Source organism: Antennarius striatus, chromosome 6 (assembly GCF_040054535.1).
Source record: "Antennarius striatus isolate MH-2024 chromosome 6, ASM4005453v1, whole genome shotgun sequence".
Taxonomy (NCBI): domain Eukaryota; kingdom Metazoa; phylum Chordata; class Actinopteri; order Lophiiformes; family Antennariidae; genus Antennarius; species Antennarius striatus.
The window spans coordinates 4,960,267-4,984,662 of NC_090781.1; the positions used below are offsets into that span (position 1 = coordinate 4,960,267).

The window sequence follows — 24,396 nt, forward strand, 5'->3', positions numbered from 1 at the left end:
CCTCATAATGCGACTGGCAAAGGAACTTTGCTCAGGACACATGAAAGCAAAGCCTGAAAATGAGGTGCAAGAGCCCCATTTGGAGCAGCAGAAGATTGAGAGGAGGAGGCAGTGCCAAGTGAAGAATGTGTAAGAAAAATAAAGCAAAGGATAATTGTGTCAAATGTCATAAGGTAGTGGGAGCTGCAAAAGGAAGGTAGAGGTTATCTGTGTTGACTGTGAGTGATTGGGAGCCATAAGCAAACCATCTTGGCATCGTAACATCAGTGTCTCCAGCTAGCTGGCAGCCACCACAGCATTTTGGATTGTTCATAATAGTAAATAATATTCATTGTTAAGGTCTACTGATGACACCAATGTATTTTTAAGCAGGATAAATTTGTTTTTATTTCACAGAGTTACATTTGTTTGTTTGTAGTTCGAATTTGGAATTTCATAAATAAAACTCTGAATAATTATAGTTTTAATTTAGTGTCCTGATGTGTTTTTCCCTATTCCAACAATTTATTCTTGGATATTTTACTGATAATCAAAATTATATACAAATAGTATCCAAGCAGTCACTACTTTAAATTTATTTTGTGTTTTGCAATTTTAATGATCAAAAAATGTCAGAGTAAAATATACACACATATAGGAAAAGTCAAGCTCCGAATGGTAGATAAGTTTTTTTTAAACCAAGTTATGACATTGCAAATTTTGAAAGCAGTCAGAATGACTGCCGTGGGAGTTCTAGTGTTAATCAACATTGTTTAACTTTGTGTGGAAAAAAATGGCAAGAACATTAGGTGGTAAAAATAAAAAATAATTGGAAAAAAAGGTCTGATCATAAAAATTTAAAATAAATAAATAAAAAGAAAGCTGTGTTGAGCATGACAATTTTTGTTCATGCATATTTTGTAGTTCATAATTTCCTATTGCATGCGTTGTATTCATTAATGCACTTCATGTTCTTAGTTTATAAAAAGCCTGTTTTGTAAATAGTTCTTTTGTGATCAAAAACATTGATTTGAATCTCAATTTTGAGGCTGTTCTGTAAATAGTTTTAAAATCAACAAGTAATATAGCAACTTCTGATCAATCCATATCAATTTCAGACTTAACATAATGTAGCGCTTTAAGCCCCACCCATTTCTGGTCAAACCACACCCGCTTCTGGTTTAAGCCCCGCCCATTCAACATACAGATAATTTAGATGGTTGAACAGATACAGATAGTGGTGTACTCGCTCATCCCTAATTAATAGAATTGATAAAACAAAAATACAACTGATGTGAGTGTCCTGAATAATATCTGTCCTTGAGCACATGAAGAGATTTTCTTTGAGATCCAGCTGAGTCAGCTGTCTGCCAAGTATTCTCCAAGACTCATTAACTGTTGGAACACTAACAGTGATATTGAATTATTCCTGTAATTCATCTACATGCTGAAGAAACAGTTCAGGAGTCATTTACTGGAGCATACAGTCCTTGTTGTAAAAAATAGTACTAAAGCAGTGGTTCCATTTGTAATGTGCAGACTAAAATTATCAACGGGCTGCCATGAGGGGAAGGACTACAGATGAAGCAGACAGATAAATATGTGAAGGACCTTGCGACAGAGGGAGGGAGGAGTCAGACAGTAGAGGTCAGCAGTTCTCTGGAGACTAAAAAGATTTATAGATCTGTTCTGTATAAATAATACAGGGAGACAGAGTAACTGAGAAAGAGAGAGGAGGTAGAACCGCAGAGAAAGACTCAGATCAAACAGATGCTCATCTTTCACGTGCAGCTGCTTCAAAAACACATTGGGAAAGCAGGGCAGAAAAATGTTGCGATGCACCTGTTGAGCAGTGAAAAGATGAGAACATACAGTATGTTATGTAAATCTAAAACCTTTTAGAAAAACACATCCTACAACCCAACAGAGGAGAGCATGCCAGCTCTGGTGCTACAGGCAAAAAAACATTGAGTACTCTGTCACAGGTGCATTTCTTTTAAAAGACTCTTAGAGTTGAGTTATTTATCCTTGTTAGACTATTTGACATTCCTTTGCTGTCAATTTTATTGACAGAGTAAAGAAGAAGAGTACAAGAAAAACAGTTTGATACATTCAGATGGTATGTAGAATAGTACAATTGAGTTAAGCTAATGTACAGAAATATTAAACTGGGCTGTTTAATATTGCCCAGTATGAGCATTTGGCTCATATTGGGCAGCAGCAGCAGGTCAGTCCACCAGGACTTGGCTTAAGGACTGGAGGGTGAGGTTCTGCTGAGGTACCCTTGAGCAAGGCACTGAACCCCACAAGCTGCTCCTTGGGTGCTGCATTGTAGCTGCTCTTCACTCCACCATCTCTCATTTAATTACACATCTGCAGGTCCTGTGTGTGTGTGTGTGTGTGTGTGTGTGTGTGTGTGTGTGTGTGTGTGTGTGTGTGTGTGTGTGTGTGTGTGTGTGTGTGTGTGTGTGTGTGTGTGTGTGTGTGTGTGTGTGTGTGTGTGTGTGTGTGTGTGTGTGTGTGTTACTGTAGTTACTCCATTTGTATTGTAGGGTTTCTACATGTAATTTGTACATCAAAAAAAGTTTTAAAAGTATATAACATACGAAAAATTCACCACATGTTACAAAAATTCGCTGCAGTAATGGCAGATCTAAAAATAAAGTCCGGTATAAAACACCGAAGAGTTTTTTGAGTAGTTCTCCAGAAACCTTCCTCTGAAAAAAGAACTAACACCAATTTGTTCTATTTTTTTTACTTTATTTTATTTATTTTATTTTATATACTGGTTTGATCCCCGAAGGGAAATTAAGAACGCACACTCTAGCTACTGATTACAAACGCATGCATACATATATATTTGTGAGTACAGGCCCCTGTATCACACACACACACAAAGGGGCCTGTAGGCATGCAGGGGAGGTAGAGTGGCAGGCAGCTCCTTCTTGGTGCGCCTCAAATGAGCAATTTGTAAAGGGGACGGCACCTTGCTCAAGGGTGCCTCGGCAGTGGAGATGAGCTGACACCTCCCACTGTCAGCTCACCTCTGGGTATTTTTGGGGGGCGGGAGCGGGAATCGAACCGCCGATCTTAAATCATAGGACGACCCGCTCTACCGCTTTACCACTGAGCCACTGCCGCCCCCAATATATATATTGGGGGCGTATATATATATATATATATATATATATATATATATATATATATATATATATATATATATATATATATATATATATATATTAATTTAAGCCATTTTTATAAAAATATTAAATATAAAGTAATATCAATTACAGAAATACATTAAAAAGAAAAAAAACAAAGAAAAGTATGTATAAAAGTATATATAATACAGCATATATAGTATATATAGCATACATATACAGTAGCTCAGGGCAGAGCACATGGTAGAGCAGGTTGTCCAGTGTTTCAAGATCGACTGTTCGATTCCCGCTCCCGCCCAAAAAAACACCCAGAGGTGAGCTGACAGTGGGAGTTGTCAGTGGGTGGCTCACCTCCAGAGCACTGCCAAGGTGCCCTTGAGCAAGGCGCCGTCCCCATTACAAGTTGCTCATTTGGGCGCACCACAAAGGAGCTGCCTGCCACTCTACCTCCCCTGCATGCTTACAGGCCCCTTGTGTGTGTTTTCAGGGCCTGTACAAACATATGCATGATTACTAACTAACTACTGTAGAGTGTGCCACTAATTTCCCGGCGGGGATTAAAATCAGTGTATAAAAAATTAAATAGAAAAGTGACAAGTTCTGAAACAAAAGAGTCCTTCACAGTTTCTTGACAGGAGTACTTATTGCTGTTATGTTTTAGAAAACAAGAATTTAGATAACTGCTAAGAGAATAAATGTTCATTTATCTGCTTCCCTCTACAGTAGGTATCAATACAGTCCATTTCACAACTGCTATCAGATAGAAAATAATTTTTTGGTAATATACAGACACATACAGTACATCTGTACAGGTAAGGGACAGTGTGAAATCTCACAGTTCACGGATCACTTTGTTACATCCCGCTTCAAAACGATAATGTATTGTAATTTTTAGCGTTTATGTGTCCGTCCGTCCGTCTGTCAGTCTACCAAATATCTTCGCAACCGTTGCAGATAGAAAGATTAAACAAAAAACACAATACTCGGGCGGCAAAAGAGATGAAAATGAGATGATGACCTTGATCTTTGACCTATGCAGGTAGGTCAGGGTAAAAGTTTGAATTCAGGGGAAAGCAGACTTTAAGATTGTGTTTGCCATGTCGCAGGATGTTGCAGTCTGTGACTGCCTTGGTTCATGTTGATATTGTGTCAGCCCTTATCCATCTGTTTTACAGTCAGAAACCTGCAAATAGGACTTATTGGTTGAATAAATGCATTTCGACCTGGATAGCAGCCACACACAGGGATGTAATTTTAAACTGACATTGAGTCAGATGTGACAAGCTGAAACTGCATCAGTATTTCAGTAGCATTTGTCTCAAATAGCATCCTCATTAACTTTTCTCTACATAACACAAAATCCATGTCAGGGGGCTTCTGAATAATGAATTGATTATTCGGACTAATCTAAGTCATCCTGATGTGCAGCAGGATCTAAAAATGTAGTTTCATAAGGCAATACTTTCCTTGTATTCGTGCGTGATGTGATGAATCATGTTGTGGTGGGAGTGTTGTACATGTACTATGTACACAAAGTTTTTGGTAAATGCAATACATCTCCCAACCTATATATTTGAATAAGCTCACTTGAAAACTTTACGGTTTCACTCTTTTTAACTCACCCACTACCTGTCAATCAAGGGCCCAACTAATTACGGCGCATCTGCCAGAAAGAATCCCATGAACAAGAGCTCCTGAGAGCATCATGGAGTTAAATAAACAGCTGTCACCACAAAAAATACTATATTTTCTGTTTAATGTCCATTGACATATAATGCAAACACGCTTTGCACAAGAACACAAACGTTTTCTTGTGTACAGTTTTGGCCTTCGTCTACCTAGAAGTTCGGGCCGCTAGCCAAGATAGTTCCGGTCTTCACATTTGTCCATGTCTCTCACTTATGGAGCCGTTTTGGCATTGTCAAACATAGCGGTTTATATTCTTTGATTGTGACGGACCTCATGTTGTCATGTGGGGAACCCGGATGCTTTATTCACCAGGACCGAACTCACAAAGCCGGCGTCTACCCAGATGGCCGGACCGTAAAGCCGAAGCGGCCTTCATCTTCACACATCTTTTCACTTCAGGGGTCACCACAGCGAATCAATTGCCTGCATCTAACCTTGTCTTCTGCATCCTCTTCTCTCACACCAACTACCCTCATGTCCTCTTTCACTACATCCATAAACCTCCTCTTTGGTCTTCCTCTAGGCCTCATGCCTGGCAGTTTAAAACTCAGCATCCTTCTACCAATATATTCACTATGTCTCTCCTCTCCATATCAGTCTGGCCTCTCTGACTTTATCTCCAAAACTTCTAACATGTGCTGTCCCTCTGATGTACTCATTCCTGATCCTATCCTTCCTGGTCACTCCCAGAGAGAACCTCAGCATCTTCATCTCTGCTACCTCCAGCTCTGTCTCCTGTCTTTTCTTCAGTGACACTGTCTCTAGACCAAACAACATTGCTGGTCTCCCCACAGTTTTGTACACCTTTCCTTTCATTTTAGCTGAAACTCTTCTATCACACCTGACACTTTTCTCCACCCTCTCCACCCTGCCTGTACACACTAACCTTCATTCCTCTCCTTTCCAGGACAAACCTCCACGTCTTTAGCTTCTCCTCCACCTGTTCCCTGCTCTCACTGCAGATCACAATGTCATCTACAAACATCATAGTCCATGGAGATTCCTGTCTAACCTCGTCTGTCAGCCCGTCCATCACCATAGCGAACGAGAAGAGCTCAGAGCTGATCCCTGATGCAGTCCCACCCAACTCCTCTGTCACACCCACAGCACACCTCACCACTGTCTTACAGTCCTCATACATGTCCTGTACCACTCTAAAATACTTCTCTGCCACTCCTCATACAATACCACAGTTCCTCTTTGGGCACCCTGCCCTAAGCTTTCTCCAGATCTACAAAAACACAATGCATCAGCATCCTCAAAGCAAATACTGCATCTGTAGTACTCTTTGTTTTCTTGTGATATCGAAGAGAAAAAAAAGAGAGAACAAAAAAAAATCTGATATTATTGTTTTATCATGGAATTTCCACAGGTTCCCACTAGTTCTAGTTATAAATGAACATAATGTAGCACACTGGTTAGTGGTAGGGAACAATTAGGCAGACAGTCAGTCACAGCACTATGTAACTATGTAGCATTTAATTCCCCAATACCAGTCTTTGAGTGTGTGTGTGTGTGTGTGTGTGTGTGTGTGTGTGTGTGTGTGTGTGTGTGTGTGTGTGTGTGTGTGTGTGTGTGTGTGTGTGTGTGTGTGTGTGTGTGTGTGTGTGTGTGTGTGTGTGTGTGTGTGTGTGTGTGTGTGTGTGTCTCTCCCTGGTCAAACATGACAGAAGGTGTGATTGTGATGTATTCGCTCCACTGGTGTTCACATCTTCTAATTAAACTCTTGTCTTCCTCTCTTCTCTTGGTGCTGCGATGCTTCACTGCTCCCTCCTGTAATACCTTTGTTTCTAACATCATTTATTCTCATTTACAGCCTCTCCTCTGTTTGACTGACAGCACCATCAAAGTTAAATAAATGAATACTGCACTTAGTGTACTTCTACCATACTTTTACACAAATAGTTTTATTGGACCAGTGTAGATGTAAAATAAAATCCTATAACTTCTACAAATGTCTTAAGAGTCTATTAAAAGATAACAGTTGTTATGTTTATTCATTTGTTGTTACATATATTCATTCATTCATTTTCAATACCTGCTTCTTCCACTGGCACAAGTTGCGGGGTTGCTGGAGCCTATCCCAGTGGACTTTGGACATGAGGCAGGATAAATATGTGCGTGCGTGCGTGCGTGCAAGTGTGTGTGTGTGTGTGTGTGTGTGTGTGTGTGTGTCCATGTGTGCAGAATGTTTTATTGGTAATAAAGATTTCTACTTGTGCAAGCAAACCTTGGTTTTCGAACACTTTAGACATCAAACGAATCAGAATTTGACCACAGAATTCAGAATTGTTTTGTCTTAGAAGTCGAACAAAATTTGGAAGTCGAATGCGAAACAAAGGCTTTTTGGGGCGACCGTGGCTCAGTGGTAGAGTGGGTCGTCCAATGATTCAAGATCGGCGGTTCGATTCCCGCTCCACCGAGTCATTTGTCGTTGTGTCCTTGGGCAAGACACTTTACCCTTCTTGCCTCCAGTGGGGCACTCACTGGTGTGAGTGAATGTGAATGTGTGTGATTGTTCCGCTATTTGTCGGAGGGGCCGTAGGCACAGATGGCAGCCACGCCTCCATCAGTCTGCCCCAGGGCAGCTGTGGCTACATACATAGTTTCCCATCACCAAGTATGAATGAGGAGTGACTGAATAATGGTTCCAATGTAAAGCATCTTTGAGTGTCCAGAAAAGCGCTATATAAATCTAATCCATTATTATTGTTATTATTATTTATTATTATTTCTCGCCGCCAAGCATGAGAAAAGGCGAGAAAAGTCAAGAGAAAACCTGACGGTAATGTGCTATTTATTTTAGTTTACTCTATTCATAATTTTTTATTTAATTTGCGTTCAATTGCCTATGGTACGAGTTACCGTAATCTTCTGTCCAAAAGACGACGGTAACTCGTACCTTAGGCTAACCTGATTGCATCAATGGGTTTTTTTTCTTTCTTTCTCGTGTTTGCTTCTTTCTTTGACATGTCTTTGATATGTTTCATTATTATACAATTTGATATATAAATGACATTATGAAATAACATATGTTGAAAAACGGTAGTTTTCTAGCGTCTTGGAACAAGTTAAGACCGTTTACATTATTTGTAATGGGAAAAATGTATTTGGAATTCGAACAAATCGGTATTTGAACCGTCTTTGATATGCTTGTAGATTTACCTAGCATGCATTAGTGGCCATACTTCTGCTGAAAGATATTAAACCAATCAATGAATCAAATATCATTGATGGTTTTAGTTTCAAATTAAGGGATTTGGGGAGTTGGAAATGGGGTCAGGATGGGGTTACTTGCTAGCAATGTGACAAATGTGTCTGTCAGGGTCTTAATGCCGAACATCTTACAGTTGGTGAGAGTGACACAGTACGGTCTTTCCACTAATTGTTGCTTATCTCTGTTTGCAGTTTATAGGGTTTATTTAGCAGCGGACTAACGACAGTATGAAAGCTGCATCCCTGACCTCATGCTATTACAGGTTAGAAAAACAGGATAGTGGGTCCACCACCATATCACCTGCTTAATGGGTTGTTTTTGCTCACACAGTGCTTCAGTATGTTTCCAAAACAATTACAAATGGTATGCAATAATTAGGTGAAATAATCTGTTCAGACTGAAAAATAACCTCAGAAAAATGTAAAGAACTAAACACACAGTATACATCATGTTCAACAGGTTTTTTTTCCCCTGAGTCATATAATGTACAATTGATTTTAAAAATTCTCCATGCCCATTTGAGAAAAGAACACAGAAAAGCAGATGGGGTAATCTGTTTCGTTTTGTTGTTAGTTTTATAAATTGTTCAACATTATATCAGTCATGTTTGGGTTAACCGAATCATGTCTGTTTCATCTGTTTAATGTTCAGATATAGATAGATGCTCATGCATTACATAGCGAATAAATACTGGGAAAACACCATGAGAAAAAGAAACTGACATCACAGGACATACCATAAGACATACACTACACTAACAGACACATACAGTATTAACAGGACTTATATACTAAACTATAATTAAAATATAAACAGTATTAAATTAAATCTGATCAACCACGTGCTGACCTTGCCACCTCCCCCCACTCCTCCTGAGAGAGTCATTGTACCCCCTGATGGCACGGGGCACGAAGGAGGACCTCAGCCTCTCTGTGGAGGAGCTGTGTGACAGCAGTCTGCCGCTGAAGGTGCTTCTCTGCTGGGAGAAGGTGGTGTGCAGGGGGTGGCTGGTGTTGTTCATGATAGTCTTAACTTTAGACATGGTCCTGCTCTCCAGAAGCATATCCACAGAGTTCAGGCTCATGATGTCAAAGGGCTGAATCCTTCCAGGGAGACACACCAGACAGGTTTCTCCCTCTGTAAAGGAGATCATAGTTTGTGTGTCTCTGTCCGTCCAATAGGAGGGCGACTCTCTCGGGGCAATGGAGAAGGTTTGTCGTCAGCTGACCTACCATCTCAGCCCCCACTCTCAGTGGAGGCGACAGGGTCTGCTCAAGAGGAAACCTCAGGCTTGGTGAGTGTCACTGCGCATGCATGTGTGTGTGTGTGTGTGTGTGTGTGTGTGTGTGTGTGTGTGTGTGTGTGTGTGTGTGTGTGTGTGTGTGTGTGTGTGTGTGTGTGTGTGTGTGTGTGTGTGTGTGTGTGTGTGTGTGTGTGTGTGTGTGTGTGATCAATCTGTCATCATCTGCTGCCTCTTTGGGTACCATGGAAAAATCCATTGGTGTCTGTTTTCCCTCTGCACCATCTTCAGTGTCTCTAGTGATGCCACCTTATTTATATAATTCTTTAAGGCTTCACTTGTGTATGTGGTATTTTTTTGGACTTCAGTGCAACCTTAACACAGGTACAAAATCATCAGACCACTAAAGGTCACTAAAGGAGTTGTGAATTTAATTTTATTCATTTTTTCTTAAGAGCATTTTCCTCCACTCTTCTTCTGTGTGCATACAATTTGCAGAAACCTCATTTTGAAGGCCTGCGGCCAAATATAGCTGGAGATTTGTATGGATCGGCCGCAGACAGCAGTATGACACAATATGCAAATCACCAAAATAAACTACGGGCAATTATGGAATAATCTACAGGCTTCTGAATGCTGTTGTCAAAACGTTACACATGCAAAACACTGGATTCAGCTTTTATGATGATCCTTCACAAATGATGATCCTTCACAAATGAAGGATCATTTGTTAAGTGGGTTTAAGGGGTGGAGCCAGAATTACCAACCCATCAGACTTAGTGACTTACTTACTGACACTGATGAGTTTAATTATTTTAATTCTTTGTCTTTTAACTTAGACACACATTGGCCACAGGCCCATCACATTTAATATATTACGTGTTACACTCCTAACATACAACCCATTACATAGGGTTGTATGTAATGGGTTGACAGCCCGGTCAGAATACAGTAGAGAAAGCTGGTGATTGCACCAATGTACTGTGAATATTAGGAACAGCCAACAATCATTATGCATATTCCCAATTTGTCCTAAAGCGTCACATCACTTTACCCCAAAAAGTAAGTCAAATAGATGAGGAGCAGATTAAATATGCTAATAAAGTCAAGAGACCACAGTAAGTAGAGCATTAAAGCATGAATAGATGTAAACATACATTTCCAAAGCATCCCCAGTGTGCATTCTGCTATTTCTTTTAAAGGTTGTTGTGAACACTCCGTGGTGCACTGGTCTTTGTCCCGCCTCACGCCCTATGTCCGCTGGGATAGGCTCCAGCTCCCCATAACCCGCGCAAGCGGATGAAGCGGGTAGGAAGATAAATGAATGAATTTTGTGAACACACGCAGCTTTGTCACTAAAATAATCTACAATAAATGGTGTGATCATTGTCTTGCTCAAGAAAAACATTCTTGTGGGTGAAAGGATGTTATGTCACCTGCACTTTATATTAGTATTTTAAATGTTAAAGAGGGACAAGGTCAAATATGATAGAATGTTAGAATACCAACATATTTGTAGCAATAACTCTTTCTTCTAACGGGATGAAAATACTTCTTGTATTGTTGTGACTTGCTGTTACTGTAAACACGATCACTGTTGTGAATTAAAACCTAAACCAAGGCAAGACTTGCTGTAAAATACAGTGTGAAGCAAGTTGGTGGTCAAAAATGACACTATTCCAAGAGGGTAGAGATTCCCACTGATGTGTGAATGAAGGATCAGTTGGAAACTGAAAATAGCATCTCAGCATTGAGCACCAAAAGCAAGCGTCACTTCCAAGATAGAAGTGGCAGTGTAGAAATGGAAAAATACAGAGTTGAACTGTATCCCTTTAAATTCTGTGTGACTTCTTTCACAGTAAATAGGAATTATAGGTTAGTTGTTGTTTTTTCACATTTTGAGTGATTTATATGAAATGAGATTCTCTTCTGTACTGGAATGATATTAATACCTGGATTAAATTAAATGAATCAGTCACCATTTTTAAGTAATTCTGGACTGGCAGATAGGATTTAATTAATGCTACAGTAGACCTCAGTCAGTTCTGATGGCTGTTGTGAGTGAACTCTGGTTAGAGGGAAACTCCAGCACAGATAGACCTCCAATAATTTACATTCAGTCTCAGGCTAGGAGGTGAGCACGAATCAACACACACGCACATTTACGCACACAAACACACATACACGCACGCACGGGCGCGCACACACATACACACACACTAAGCAAACTAATTAAAAATGTGACAATAGAGCTAAAAAAGATTTGAAACTGAGAATCAACCTTAAAACATGATTGTTTACCTTAATTTTCTTTCATTCATTATTTGTCAAATTTATTAATTTGGTCTTAGTGGAAACTCTTGCTCCAGTTTTAACACAAAAATCTTTCCTGTCTCATGTCTACTAACCCTAACTCTAACCCAGCTCTCCAATCAGTGGACAATGCTCTTACCAGCAAAGACAGGGCCACTATTTCCTCTGATTACCATGTCAAAAAAGGAATTGAAAAAGAATATTACAATCTATCGCATCACAAAAATTCGCACAATCAGCCATCCCTACATGGAAGACAGACGTAACTGTACAATACATCATTCCATTGAATGGTTAGTGTCCTTACAAGTGATGCACAATCACATTAGTTAGCGGTGACACTTCTGGAAAACTCAACTACCTGGCTCACATTGTTTCAAGCTTTCAACACAACTGAGATACAGAGACAAAGATAAAATCTGACATAGGAATTTATTTCAGACATTTGTACGCATGATAGTGAACCTACCAACTCCCTAAGGAGATTGAAAAATAGGAAAGAGACTGTTGACGGTAAAATGATTCTCCCTTTATTTTGTATTTGTTGAGCTTTTTTTTTTTTTTTGCAATGAAATCCTTCCTGATACAATCCAAAAGGAACTTTGCTAATGATCATGACTCACCTGGGTGATATTCTCAGTGATCTTAATGGTTCACTGTAGACATCACCCTTATATACAAATTCTTTATTCCGTGTGGTCTTGTTTAAAAGAGGAAAGAAAAGGGGCCCATTTCACAAAGGCATACCCTGAGGTAAACCTGTGGTTCTGGGTTGCTTTACCCTGAACTTGGAAAACCAGGGATTTCGGTTTCACAAACACGGTTCAGGGTTAGTTTTTTCGAACCCACAGTAAGTTGACCCGCAGTTTAAAACACTCGACAACTTGAAAAAAAGCCATCATCAATGGAGCCCCGATTCGACGATTCACCATGACGACGGACGAGACGCGCTCCGCAGCGCTTTACAGCAGTCGGAGTACAGATTTTCATTTATGAATATAAAAACTTTGAGGATATTTTCAGAAGAAAGAGAACAGCGTTGCAGCTGCAAAGAAGAGCGAGATGTCGTGGGAGTGAATTGCTGCTCAAGTCGATGCGTAAGTTCTAAGTCCGTTGCACTCACGGTAAAAATACGTAGGTAAACGGCTTCAATAATAGTTGATTAATTTATTTTATTTAGGTGCGATCCAGTGGAGGGAGAAGTACACGTCAGCAGGTGAGAATGAAAATAAAAACAGTGTTCACACAGGTCAGACTTCTGCATCATCTCGTTAGGGATCCTCCTCATCCTCATTATGTTTGATATTGTACAGTGAATATTAAGTCGACGTTTGACTGTTCAGTTGTTTTATCGCCAACATAACGCTCTCATCTATATCAGGTTCTGTTCAATAAGGAAATACATTTAAACGTTTTATTGTTGTGTAAATAAAACAGTAAATCGGCATATGCACGTTACAAAAACAGTTCAGAAGGATATTCATACCATTGCGTATATCTGTATTATATAAGATATCTGTATTTTATAAAAACTGTATTATATAAGAACTGAAATCAACATGTAGCTCGTTTGATAGAGTAATAGCCAAAACTGCTTTAGTTCTTACATCAGTGGCTGTGACATTGTACCGCTTAAAACCACTTTAAGGTATTCCAAGTTTTATTTTCTGTCTGTTTTAGTCACATGATACACACAGGAGTTAATATTGATTTTAAAAAAAGCGAAATTAACAAGAAATTGAAGAATATAAAGGCAGGATAATATTTTATGTTATTGATTGTTCTCTTACCATTGCTTCACATTTGGGTGGAATACAAAGTGTGACATTTATCCTCTACTGAAGTATTAACAAATTCTAATCCTTTTTTAACAGAGCATGGATGGACAGTAGCAGAAGGGTCCCAACTGCACAGACTATCACAGTGAAATATACGCTCAGTGACCACCAGCGGTTCATTCTGTCATATGCAACTATGTTTTAATGTCCTCCTTATGTATTCCCATCTATCTACTGAAGAAATTTATGGAATTTACTTTCTAAAAAAGTACAGAAAATAGAAATGTTTTACTAGGACCTCCAGGTTAGGAGGGCAGATCTGGACATTGACATACTGGAGCACAAGTTAGAGGTGGGTAATGGTCACAGGTTAATCATGTTAACTATTAGAATGTTAAGTATTGTAATGATACAAAAACTAACTTTTTATTTGTTAGAAATAAAGGTGACCAAAGGAAATACGTATTGTATGTTTTTATTGCCCGCTGTGATGGTGGCGATGGTGACTGAAATGATTCTGGCAGATGGTGTCTGTCACTGCTCTGCCGTCCTGGATAGCAGGAATCATCCTGAGGTGTTGTAGGCTCTCTCCTGTAATGTATAGTAGATGAATTAGACTGGATTACACAATGAAGACAAGTGAATTATTGCATAAATCTTTAGGTTACTGACCACATTACAGTCTGCTGCTCAGGTAAAACCATATATCCAAGAGTCAGGAACAGACCCAGACCTCCACATCAGAAATGTAGCATGCAGCATCACATGATCTGGACAGATGTTTGTTTGTCTATGATGCAGTCTTTAACATGTTGAAAAACGTTCAGTCTACATGTACCTTGATGGGAATGTGGGTACCGTCTGTGCAGCCAATTACATTGGGAAATCCTAGAAGAAATTAAAGTTAATCAATTCTGACATTGTAACATTGTAGCACAACGTTATTAATAGAATATCATTTGAAATTAATTTATCAGATTTCTACATCATTCATCTGCAATCCTGTGGAACTCCTTGATCATTCTGATGGGTTTATCTCCAGGGAAATAGAAAAATGGGGTAAAAGTTTAAAGGTGAGCTGCACTGAACATCTCTCACATTGTATAGAAAAACTTCGTCTTTTCCTTTCGGCTTTTCCCTTCAGGGGTCGCCACAGCGAATCAATTTCCTCAATCTAGCCCTGTCCTTTGAATCCTCTTCTCTCACACCAACTACCTTCATGTATTCCCTCATTACATCCATAAACCTCCTCTTTGGTCTTTCTCTAGGCCTCCTGCCTGGCAGTTCAAAACTCAGCATCCTTCTACCAATATATTCACTATCCTGTGGACATGTCCAAACCATCTCAGTCTGGCCTCTCTGACTTTATCTCCAAAACCTCTAACATGCGCTGTCCCTCTGATGTACTCATTCCTGATCCTATGCTTCCTGGTCACTCCCAGAGAGAACCTCAGCATCTTCATCTCTGCTACCTCTAGCTCTGTCTCCTGTCTTTTCTTCAGTGACACTGTCTCTAGGCCAAACAACATCGCTGGTCTCACCAGTTTTGTACACCTTTCCTTTCATTTTAGCTGAAACTCTTCTATCACACATCACACCTGACACTTTCCTCCACCCATTCCATCCTGCCTGTACACGCTTCTTCACCTCTTTTCCACACTCTCCATTGCTCTGGACTGTTGAGCCTAAGTACTTAAAATCATCCACCTTCTTGATCTCTTCTCCCTGTAACCTCACTCTTCCACTTGGGTCCCTCTCATTCACACACATGTACTCTGTCTTACTGCGGCTAACCTTCATTCCTCTCCTTTCCAGGACAAACCTCCACCTCTCTAGCTTCTCCTCCACCTGTTCCCTGCTCTCACTGCAGATCATAATGTCATCTGCAAACATCATAGTCCATGGAGATTCCTGTCTAACCTCATCTGTCAGCCTGTCCATGACCATAGCGAACAAGAAGGGGCTCAGAGCTGATCCCTGATGTAGTCCCACCTCCACCTTGAACTCCTCTGTCACACCTACAGCACACCTCACCACTGTTTTCCAGTCCTCATACATGTCCTGCACTGCTCTAATATACTTCTCTGCCACTCCAGACTTCCTCATACAATACCACAGTTCCTCTCTGGGCACCCTGTCATAAGCTTTCTCCAGATCTACAAAAACACAATGCAGCTCCCTCTGGCCTTCTCTGTACTTCTCTATCAACATCCTCAAAGCAAATACTGCATCTGTAGTACTCTTTTTTGGCATGAAACCATACTGCTGCTCACAAATGTTCACTTCTGCCCTTAGTCTAGCTTCCACTACTCTCTCCCATAACTTCATTGTATGGCTCATCAGCTTTATTCCTCTGTAGTTGCCAAACTCTGCACATCTCCCTTGTTCTTAAAAATGGGCACCAGCACACTTCTCCTCCATTCCTCAGGCATCTTCTCACTATCTAAGATGCTGCTGAACAACCCAGTCAGAAACTCAACTGCCACCTCTCCTAGACACTTCCATACCTCTACAGGTATATCATCAGGGCCGACTGCCTTTCCACTCTTCATCCTCTTCAATGCCCTCCTCACTTCATCCTGACTAATCTTTGCTACATCCTGGTCCACAACAGTCACCTCTTCTAGTCTTTGTTCTCTCTCATTTTTCACGTTCATCAACTCTTCAAAGTACTCTTTCCATCTTCCCATCACACTACTGGCACCTGTCAATAGACTTCTGTCCCTATCCTTAATCACCCTAACCTGCTGCACGTCCTTCCCATCTCTATCTCTCTGTCTTGCCAACCGGTATAGATCAGTCTCTCCCTCCTTACTGTCCAACCTAGCATACAAGTCATCATAAGCTTCTTGTTTGGCCTTTGCTACCTCTACCTTCACCTTACGCTGCATCTCCCTGTACTCCTGTCTACTCTCCTCAGTCCTCTCAGTGTCCCACTTCGTCTTGGCTAACCTCTTTCTCTGTATACATTCCTGTACCTCCTCATTCCACCACCAAGTCTCCTTATCTACTTTTTTTCCAGATGACACACCAAGTGCTCTCTTACCTGTCTCCCTGATCACATTAGCTGTAGTTGTCCAGTCATCTGGAAGCACCTCCTGACCACCCAGAGCCTGTCTTAACTCCTTCCTAAAAGTCATGCAACACTCTTCCTTTTTCAGCTTCCACCATTTCGTCTTCTGCTCTGCCTTTGCCCTCTTCATCTTCCTCACCACCAGAGTCATCCTACACACCACCATCCTATGCTGTTTGGCTACATTCTCGCCTACCACTACTTTGCAGTCACTGATCTCTTTCAGGTTACACCGTCTACACAAGATGTAGTCTACCTGTGTGCTCCTACCGCCACTCTAACAGGTCACTCTATGTTCCTGCCTCTTCTGGAAGAAAGTATTCACTACAGCCATTTCCATCCTTTTTGCAAAGTCAACTACCATCTGTCCTTCTGCGTTCCTCTCCTGGATACCAAACCTGCCCATCACATCCTCATCACCTCTGTTTCCTGCACCAACATGTACATTGAAGTCTGCTCCAATGACAACTCTCTCACTTCTAGGCATGCTCTGCATCACTTCATCAAAGTCTGACCAGAATTTCTTCTTCTCCTCCAGCTCACATCCTACCTGTGGAGCATACCCGCTAACAACATTGAACATCACACCTTCTATTTCTAGCTTCAGACTCATCACTCTATCCGACACTCTTTTTACCTCCAGGACATTCCTAACAAACTCCTCCTTCAAGATAACTCCTACTCCCTTTCTCTTCCCATCTATACCATGATAGAACAACTTGAACCCTGCTCCTAAACTTCTAGCCTTGCTACCTTTCCACCTGGTGTCCTGTACACACAGTATGTCTACCTTCCTTCTCTGCATCATGTCAACCAACTCTCTACCTTTTCCTGTCATAGTTCCAACATTCAACGTCCCTACTCTTAGTCCTATACTCTTGGTGTTCCTCTTCTCTTTCTTCGAGCGAACGCACTTCCCTCCTCCTTCGACCAACAGTAATCCAATTTCCACCGGTGCCCTGTAGGTCAACATCGCCGATGGCGGTTGTTGTTAACCCGGGCCTCGACGGATCCGGTAAGTCATAGGTTTGATTTGCATCTTTGATTTGGCAAAAGTTTTACGCCGGATGCCCTTCCTGACGCAACCCTCTGTATTTATCCTGGCTTGGGACCGGCACAATAAGACACTGGCTTGTGTCCTCATGCGGCTACATTATTGTATAGAAAAACTACCGTTTGCAAATAAAAAATAAAAAACTGACCGGACCACTACCTACACACAACACTGCTGCAGATGTAAGGATGGTACCTGTCATAAAGAGAACTGTCTGGATATGACTGGACATCTGAACGCGATACCAAAAAAATTTTAAATGTGAATTCATACGGAAATTCCATCAAGGGGCTCCTCGTCAAACGGACATGCCATGTTCACCTCTGAAATACGGAGTTATTTATAAAACCTTACTACGGTCAAACTCTCCATCCCCGCTATAACTGTGGGTTAAGTTACCTCCCTTTGTGAAAATGAAAGTCCTGGTTTTCCCTGATTTCAGGGTTAACTCACCCTGGTTTTCCACTAAACCTGCTTTGTGAACGGCCCCATGTCACGAAGCAGGGCTAACGAACCCCAAGTACAACTTGTGGCTCTGGGTTGCTTTACCCTGAACTTGGAAACCCAGGGTTTTCGGTTTCACTAACACTTCTCTGGGTTAGTTTTTGTAACCCAGGGTAAGTTGACCCGCAGTTTAACAGGCGCGATGCCACTTTAAAAAGCCATCATCAATGGAGCCCAGATTCAATGATTCACCATGATGACAGACGAGACGGGCTCCGCGTGACTTTCCGCAGTTGAAGTACAGATTGTAATCTACGTGTATGAAGACTTTGAGGACATATTGCGAAAAGAGGAACAGCGTTTCAGCTGTAAATAAGAGATAGATGACTTGAAACTGCTGCTCAAGTCGATGCGTACGTCTAAACGTAGTCAGTTGGACTCACAGTAAAATTACGGAGGTAAACGGCTTGAATAATAGTTTTTTAAAATATTGTATTAGATGCAATCCAGCGGGGGAGAAGCGCACATGTCAACAGCTGAGAACGAAGTTTAAAAACATTGTTCACACAGGTCAGACTTCTGCATCATCTCGTTAGGGATCCTCCTCTTCTTCATTATAACAGAATGATATTGTACAGTAAATAATAAATGGACCTTTGGCTTTTCAGTTTTATTGCCAACAGAATGCTCTTGTCACACACATAAATGTGCCTTCATCTTTAGGCATTCCATGTTTAATTCTCTGTGTCTTTTATTCAAATACAGTATTTTCCGCACTATAAGGCGCACCTAAAAGCCTATAATTTTCCTATAATCCCGTAGTGCGCTTTATAATCCACAGCACCTTGTATATGGATTAATATTAATGTTAGTATTGGTCAAAAACAAGATCGCAGAAAAAAAGCCGGCAGTCTGGTCGGCAGTCATGCCGCACCAGGAGGCATCCTCAGAAGGCACTACGCCCCCTAACGACGGTAGTCAAGGGGCGTCACCGAAGTGCCGACTCTCACTGACCTGACGGCAGAGCAACCTGAGCCTGGGGATAGCAGCAGTACCTGGCTACGGTTCCATAGCAAAACAGGGAATTTTCAACAATTCTTTTAATAAAGTAATCTGATATGTAGTGACGGTCCATTCTATTAGTCTGTGGAAACACACGGAGAAACTGGCATAAAGGTGAATGAAAGACCCTCATAGCTGAACTTCCAGCCTTTTCTGAAATTTCAAGAGCAGAGTCACTGCTAGACAAAGGTGCCTCGTGTGCTGCAATTGATTTGCAAATGTTGTTGATACCTGAAACAACACGTTACGGGGGGCGGGGGCGCATTCAGGCTTGTTTATTCTGTCTGCAGCGACGTGCTGTGAGATTTACAGCGATGAGACACCGACGTTAAAGTCAGTTCTAGGAGTAAAACAGCGTCACATTTTCAGTAAATTAGCAGCCTGACATTTAAAACTAGTTTAAAAATTGTTTAGGACAGACAGTGCAGCAGCAAATAGCTGCACCTCACCTCCAACTGGACTACTGATCGATCAAAACAATATTTGATTAATAAATGAAGACGAACGACGGAGCTTAAATATCTGCTTCGAACTTCAGATAAGGAAATAATCCGCTCTGTTCGAACTGGGTGGTCCACTCCTAATGAATTTAACCAGTTTTTAATGTCAGGTTTTTTAATATGTGTGTTGACTTCTTTCTAAGATGCCAAAGAGATCAAGTGATCAGGTTTCCTTGAGGCTCAGAATGGCTTCATTTACATAACAATAGAGGTCGTTCACAGCTGACTAAAGGTACTCACAGGGCCCGTTTCAGTAAGTCGGTTTAGTGGAAAACCTGGGTAAGTTAACCCTGAAATCAAGGAAAACCAAGGCTTTCGGTTTCACAAAGGGAGGTAAGTTAATCCAGGGTTAGAGCTGTAACCCTGGCCTGTTTCACGTAGCGAGGTAAACTGAACCTCTGGGTTTGTTACTGCAGTAACAAACTCTCTGAACATAACCTGCTCGGGAGCAAGTTTTGTTCCACAAACCCAGGGTTTCTTTTGACTCCTCCCCCTTACACCGCCGCTCGCGTGGCTTTATTTCCTGGTTCTGTCAGATGGAGAGTTTTACTGACGTAAGGTTTAATAAATAACTCAGTATTTTAGAGGTATTTTAGAGGTGAACATGGCATGTTCGTTTGGCATGGAGCCCCTTCATGGAGTTTCCGCATTAATTCACAGAGAACTAAATATTTTTGTATCGTGTTCAGATGTCCCGTTATATCCAGACAGTTTTCTTTATGATCGGTACCAATTCACATCCCAACACACACACACACACATACCTGATCCATCCTCACGTCTGCAGCAGCGCTGCGTGTAGCGCTCCGTTCAGTTTTTCATTTTTCATTTGCAAACGGTAATTTTCCTATATAATGTGGGAGAAGCTCGTCTTCAAACTTTTACGCCAGTTTTTCTATTTCCCTCGAGAGAAAACCGTCAGAATCATCAAGGAGGACTTCCACAGGACTGCAGGTGAATGATGTAGAAATTTGATAAATTCATTTGAAAGTATGTTCTCTTAATGATATTGTGCTGCAATGTTAGTAGCAGTAATGTCTTTTTTGGATTTCCCAATGTAATTTGCTGCCATAGATGGTACCCATATTCCCATCAAGGCTCCCTCACATAATGAAGGTGATGATTCGAAGAGGATGACAATTCACAGAAAATATATGCAGGTACAAGTAGACTAACTACTGTTTCAACATGTTAAAGATTGCATCATAGATAAACTAACATCTGTCCAGATCACATGTGATGCTGCAAACTACATTTTCCGCCCTTATTTGTATAGCGCTTAATCACATCAGCAGACATTACAAAGAGCTTTAACAGACAGACACCCAACAGAACCCTCCAGAGCAAGCATAACCAGCAGCTGCGGGGAGGAACTCCCCCCAGTACCCCCAGTACTCCCCTCAGTGGAGACGGAGCGGTCCTGATCGGTTCCTGACTCACGGGTGTATGATGAGTCTCACCTGAGCAACAGACTAACGCAGTAACTAAAGATTAGCACAATAATTCATTTGTCTACATTGTTTAATCCACTCTAATGAATCTAGTTTCCATCACAGGAGAGTCTGATGGTTGTTTTCTGGGGGACAGGGGTTACCCATGCCAACTGAGGCTGCTGACCCCTTGCTAATCCAGGTCCCTAATTGAACTTCAAATGGGTTCACTGCAGGACGAGAGCCCGGGTGGAGATGACCATAGGCTGCTGAAAGGCCTTTTCCAGTGTCTATGACATCTCAGGATGATTCCTGAGAGGAGCAGTGATGCAGTTCTGTTCTTCATAGTAGTATTGCCACTATTAGATGAGAACAACACCCTACCCCACCACCTGAACACCCCCATAATGACCCCGTCCACCTGCCAGCGATCCAGGGTGGTAGAGCAGTGACTCCATCTGCCAGAATCATTTCAGAGTCTGTCTAACTCACCATCACCACAGCGGGCAATAAAAACATACAATATACATTTCATTTAGTCATCTTAATTACTCTTCCCATGGGCTCACCACCTGTTGGAGGGGCCATAGGGGTTGGGTGCATTGTGAGCTGGGCGGTGGCCGAAGGCAGGGACCTAGGCGAGCTGATCCCCGGCTACAGAAACTGGCTCTTGGGACGTGGAATGTCACCTCTCTGGCAGGGAAGGAGCCTGAGCTGGTGTGTGAGGTCCGACTAGTTCCGACTAGATATAGTCGGGCTCACCTCCACACACAGCTTGGGCTCTGGTACCAGTCCTCTCAAGAGGTGTTGGACTCTCTTCCACTCTGGAGTTGCCCATGGTGAGAGACGCCGAGCAGGTTTGGGGATACTTATAGCCCCCCGGCTTGGCACCTGTACATTGGGGCTCACCCCAGTGGACGAGAGGGTAGCCTCCCTCCGCCTTCGGGTGGGGGGACAGGTCCTTACTGTTGTTTGTGCTTATGCACCAAACAGCAGTTCAGAGTACCCACCCTTTTTGGAGTCCTTGGGGGGGGTGCTGGAGAGCGCTCCCACTGGGGACTCCATCGTTCTGCTGGGGGACTTCAATGCTCACGTGGGCAATGACATTGAGACCTGGAAGGCTGTGATTGGGAGGAACGGCCCCCCGATCAGAACCCGAGTGGTGTTTAGTTATTGGACTTCTGTGCTTGTCGTGGACTGTCCATAACGAACACCATGTTCAGACATAAGGGTGTCCATATGTGCACTTGGCCCCAGGACACCCTAGGCCGCAGTTCGATGATCGACTTTGTGGTCGTGTCATCGGACTTGCGTCCGCATGTCTTGGACACTCGGGTGAAGAGAGGTGCGGAGCTGTCAACCGATCACCACCTGGTGGTGTGTTGGCTCTGATGGTGGGGGAAGATGCCGGTCCGACCTGGCAGACCCAAACGTATTGTGAGGGTCTGCTGGGAACGCCTGGCGGAATCCCCTGTCAGAAGGAGTTTCAACTCCCACCTCCGGCAAAACTTCACTCACGTTCCGGGGGAGGCGGGGGACATTGAGTCTGAGTGGACCAGGTTCCGCGCCTCCATTGTAGAGGCGGCCGACCGCAGCTGCGGCCGTAAGGTGGTCGGTGCCTGTCGTGGCTGCAACCCCAGAACCCGTTGGTGGACATCAGCGGTAAGGGATGCCGTCAAGCTGAAGGAGTCCTATCAGGCCTTTTTGGCCTGTGGGACTCCTGAAGCAGCAGATAGGTACCGGCTGGCCAAGCGGAATGCGGCTTTGGTGGTTGCTGAGGCAAAAACTCGGGCGTGGGAGGAGATCGGTGAGGCCTTGGAGGACGACTTCCAGACAGCTTCGAAGAAATTCTGGTCCACCATCAGGCGTCTCGGGAGGGGGAAGCAGTGCAGCATCCACACTGTATATAGTGGGGATGGGGCACTGCTGACCTCAACTCGGGACATTTTGACTCGGTGGGGAGAATACTTCGAAGACCTCCTCAATCCCACAGACACGCCTTCCCACGAGGAAGCAGAGTCTGGGTTCTCTGAGGTGGGCTCTCCTATCTCTGGGGTTGAGGTCACTGAGGTAGTTAAAAAGCTCCTCGGTGGCAGGGCCCCGGCAGTGGATGAGATCCGCCCGGAGTTCCTAAAGGCTCTGGATGTTGTGGGGCTGTCCTGGTTGACACGCCTCTGCAACATCGCGTGGACATCGGGGACAGTGCCTCTGGATTGGCAGACTGGGGTGATGGTCCCCCTTTTTAAGAAGGGACCGGAGGGTGTGCTCCAACTACGGGGGGGATCACACTCCTCAGCCTCCCTGGAAAGGTCTATTCAGGGGTTCTGGAGAGGAGGGTCCGTCGGGAAGTCGAATCTCGGATTCAGGAGGAGCAGTGTGGTTTTCGTCCTGGCCGTGGAACAGTGGACCAGCTCTACTCCCTCCGCAGGGTCCTTGAGGGGGCATGGGAGTTTGCCCAACCAACCAGTCTACATATGTTTTGTGGACTTGGAGAAGGCGTTTGTGACATACACAAAAGTGTAGTCACATTTTTGTAATATTAGATAATTGTCTTGTACTTAGAATAGCCTTCATGTGGATTGTGAATAAATAGGGATCTATATTCTAGGAATACACCTATTCCACATTCCGCCACCAGGTGGCCGCTACGTTTCCAGAGACAGGTTAGCTAGGTGCCTACGTGACGTTCTTCTTCAGATGACCAAGAAAGAGAGGATAACGTACACCAAAACTGACTCTGTCTCGTGTTTTTCCCTGTTTATTCAGGTAGGTATAACGCTGGCACATGAAAAACGTTTATTATGAGCACTTTGTACTATAAAACAAAACTTGACTCAGTTTTATGCCAGAAATGACATTACTTTCTAGTAGTTTAATGTATGTAGCGGAATCTAGGGTTTTATGCTAACTTTCATGGCAACAGCCATTACGGCCGTCCACTACGTGACATGTAGGTGGTTTTCACTGATGTTATTTTTGTTGCTCCTTTAGTCTTACAAGCTCCTGTTTTGTGTTTTGGATGTGTGATTTATTGTTTACATTGAAAGAGTACATTTCCGTTTTTTGTATATTGTTAATTCTCTCCAGTTTTGCCTTGAAGTGCATCCAGTTGTCTTTATACACTATATTATACTGATACAGTGTTAGCCTGTTAGCAGAACAGAAGGGATATTGTGTTTTGTTCATGATTATTTCTTGATTTACCTAGTTACATGATGATAGAAATGATTACATGATTCTATAAATACTTTAATAGTGATGTGATGATTAAAAACAATACAGTCATTAGGGATGTGACGGTACGAAAACAGAATGGACTAATTCTATGCAGTAAGCAACATGATTGGTAAAAATCAAACATTATTACAGTATATGGATGCTGAGAAATGAAAACACATGGGAATATGGACATGTATGTAAAGAAGAATGTATTGAATTGATGATGAAACTATG

At 42.3% G+C, this 24,396-nt stretch overlaps 1 protein-coding gene across 3 annotated transcripts in view; it reads left to right on the top strand.

Moving 5' to 3' along the window:
• The window catches only part of lrrc75a (leucine rich repeat containing 75A), a 112,497-nt gene that overhangs the window by 46,519 nt on the left and 41,582 nt on the right, over window positions 1-24,396 (top strand). For all 3 annotated transcript variants that reach the window (XM_068316748.1, XM_068316749.1, XM_068316747.1), the window contains one exon: window positions 9,231-9,343. In XM_068316748.1, coding sequence (XP_068172849.1) covers window positions 9,231-9,343 — 113 coding nt within the window. The remainder of the gene's footprint in view (window positions 1-9,230; window positions 9,344-24,396) is intronic.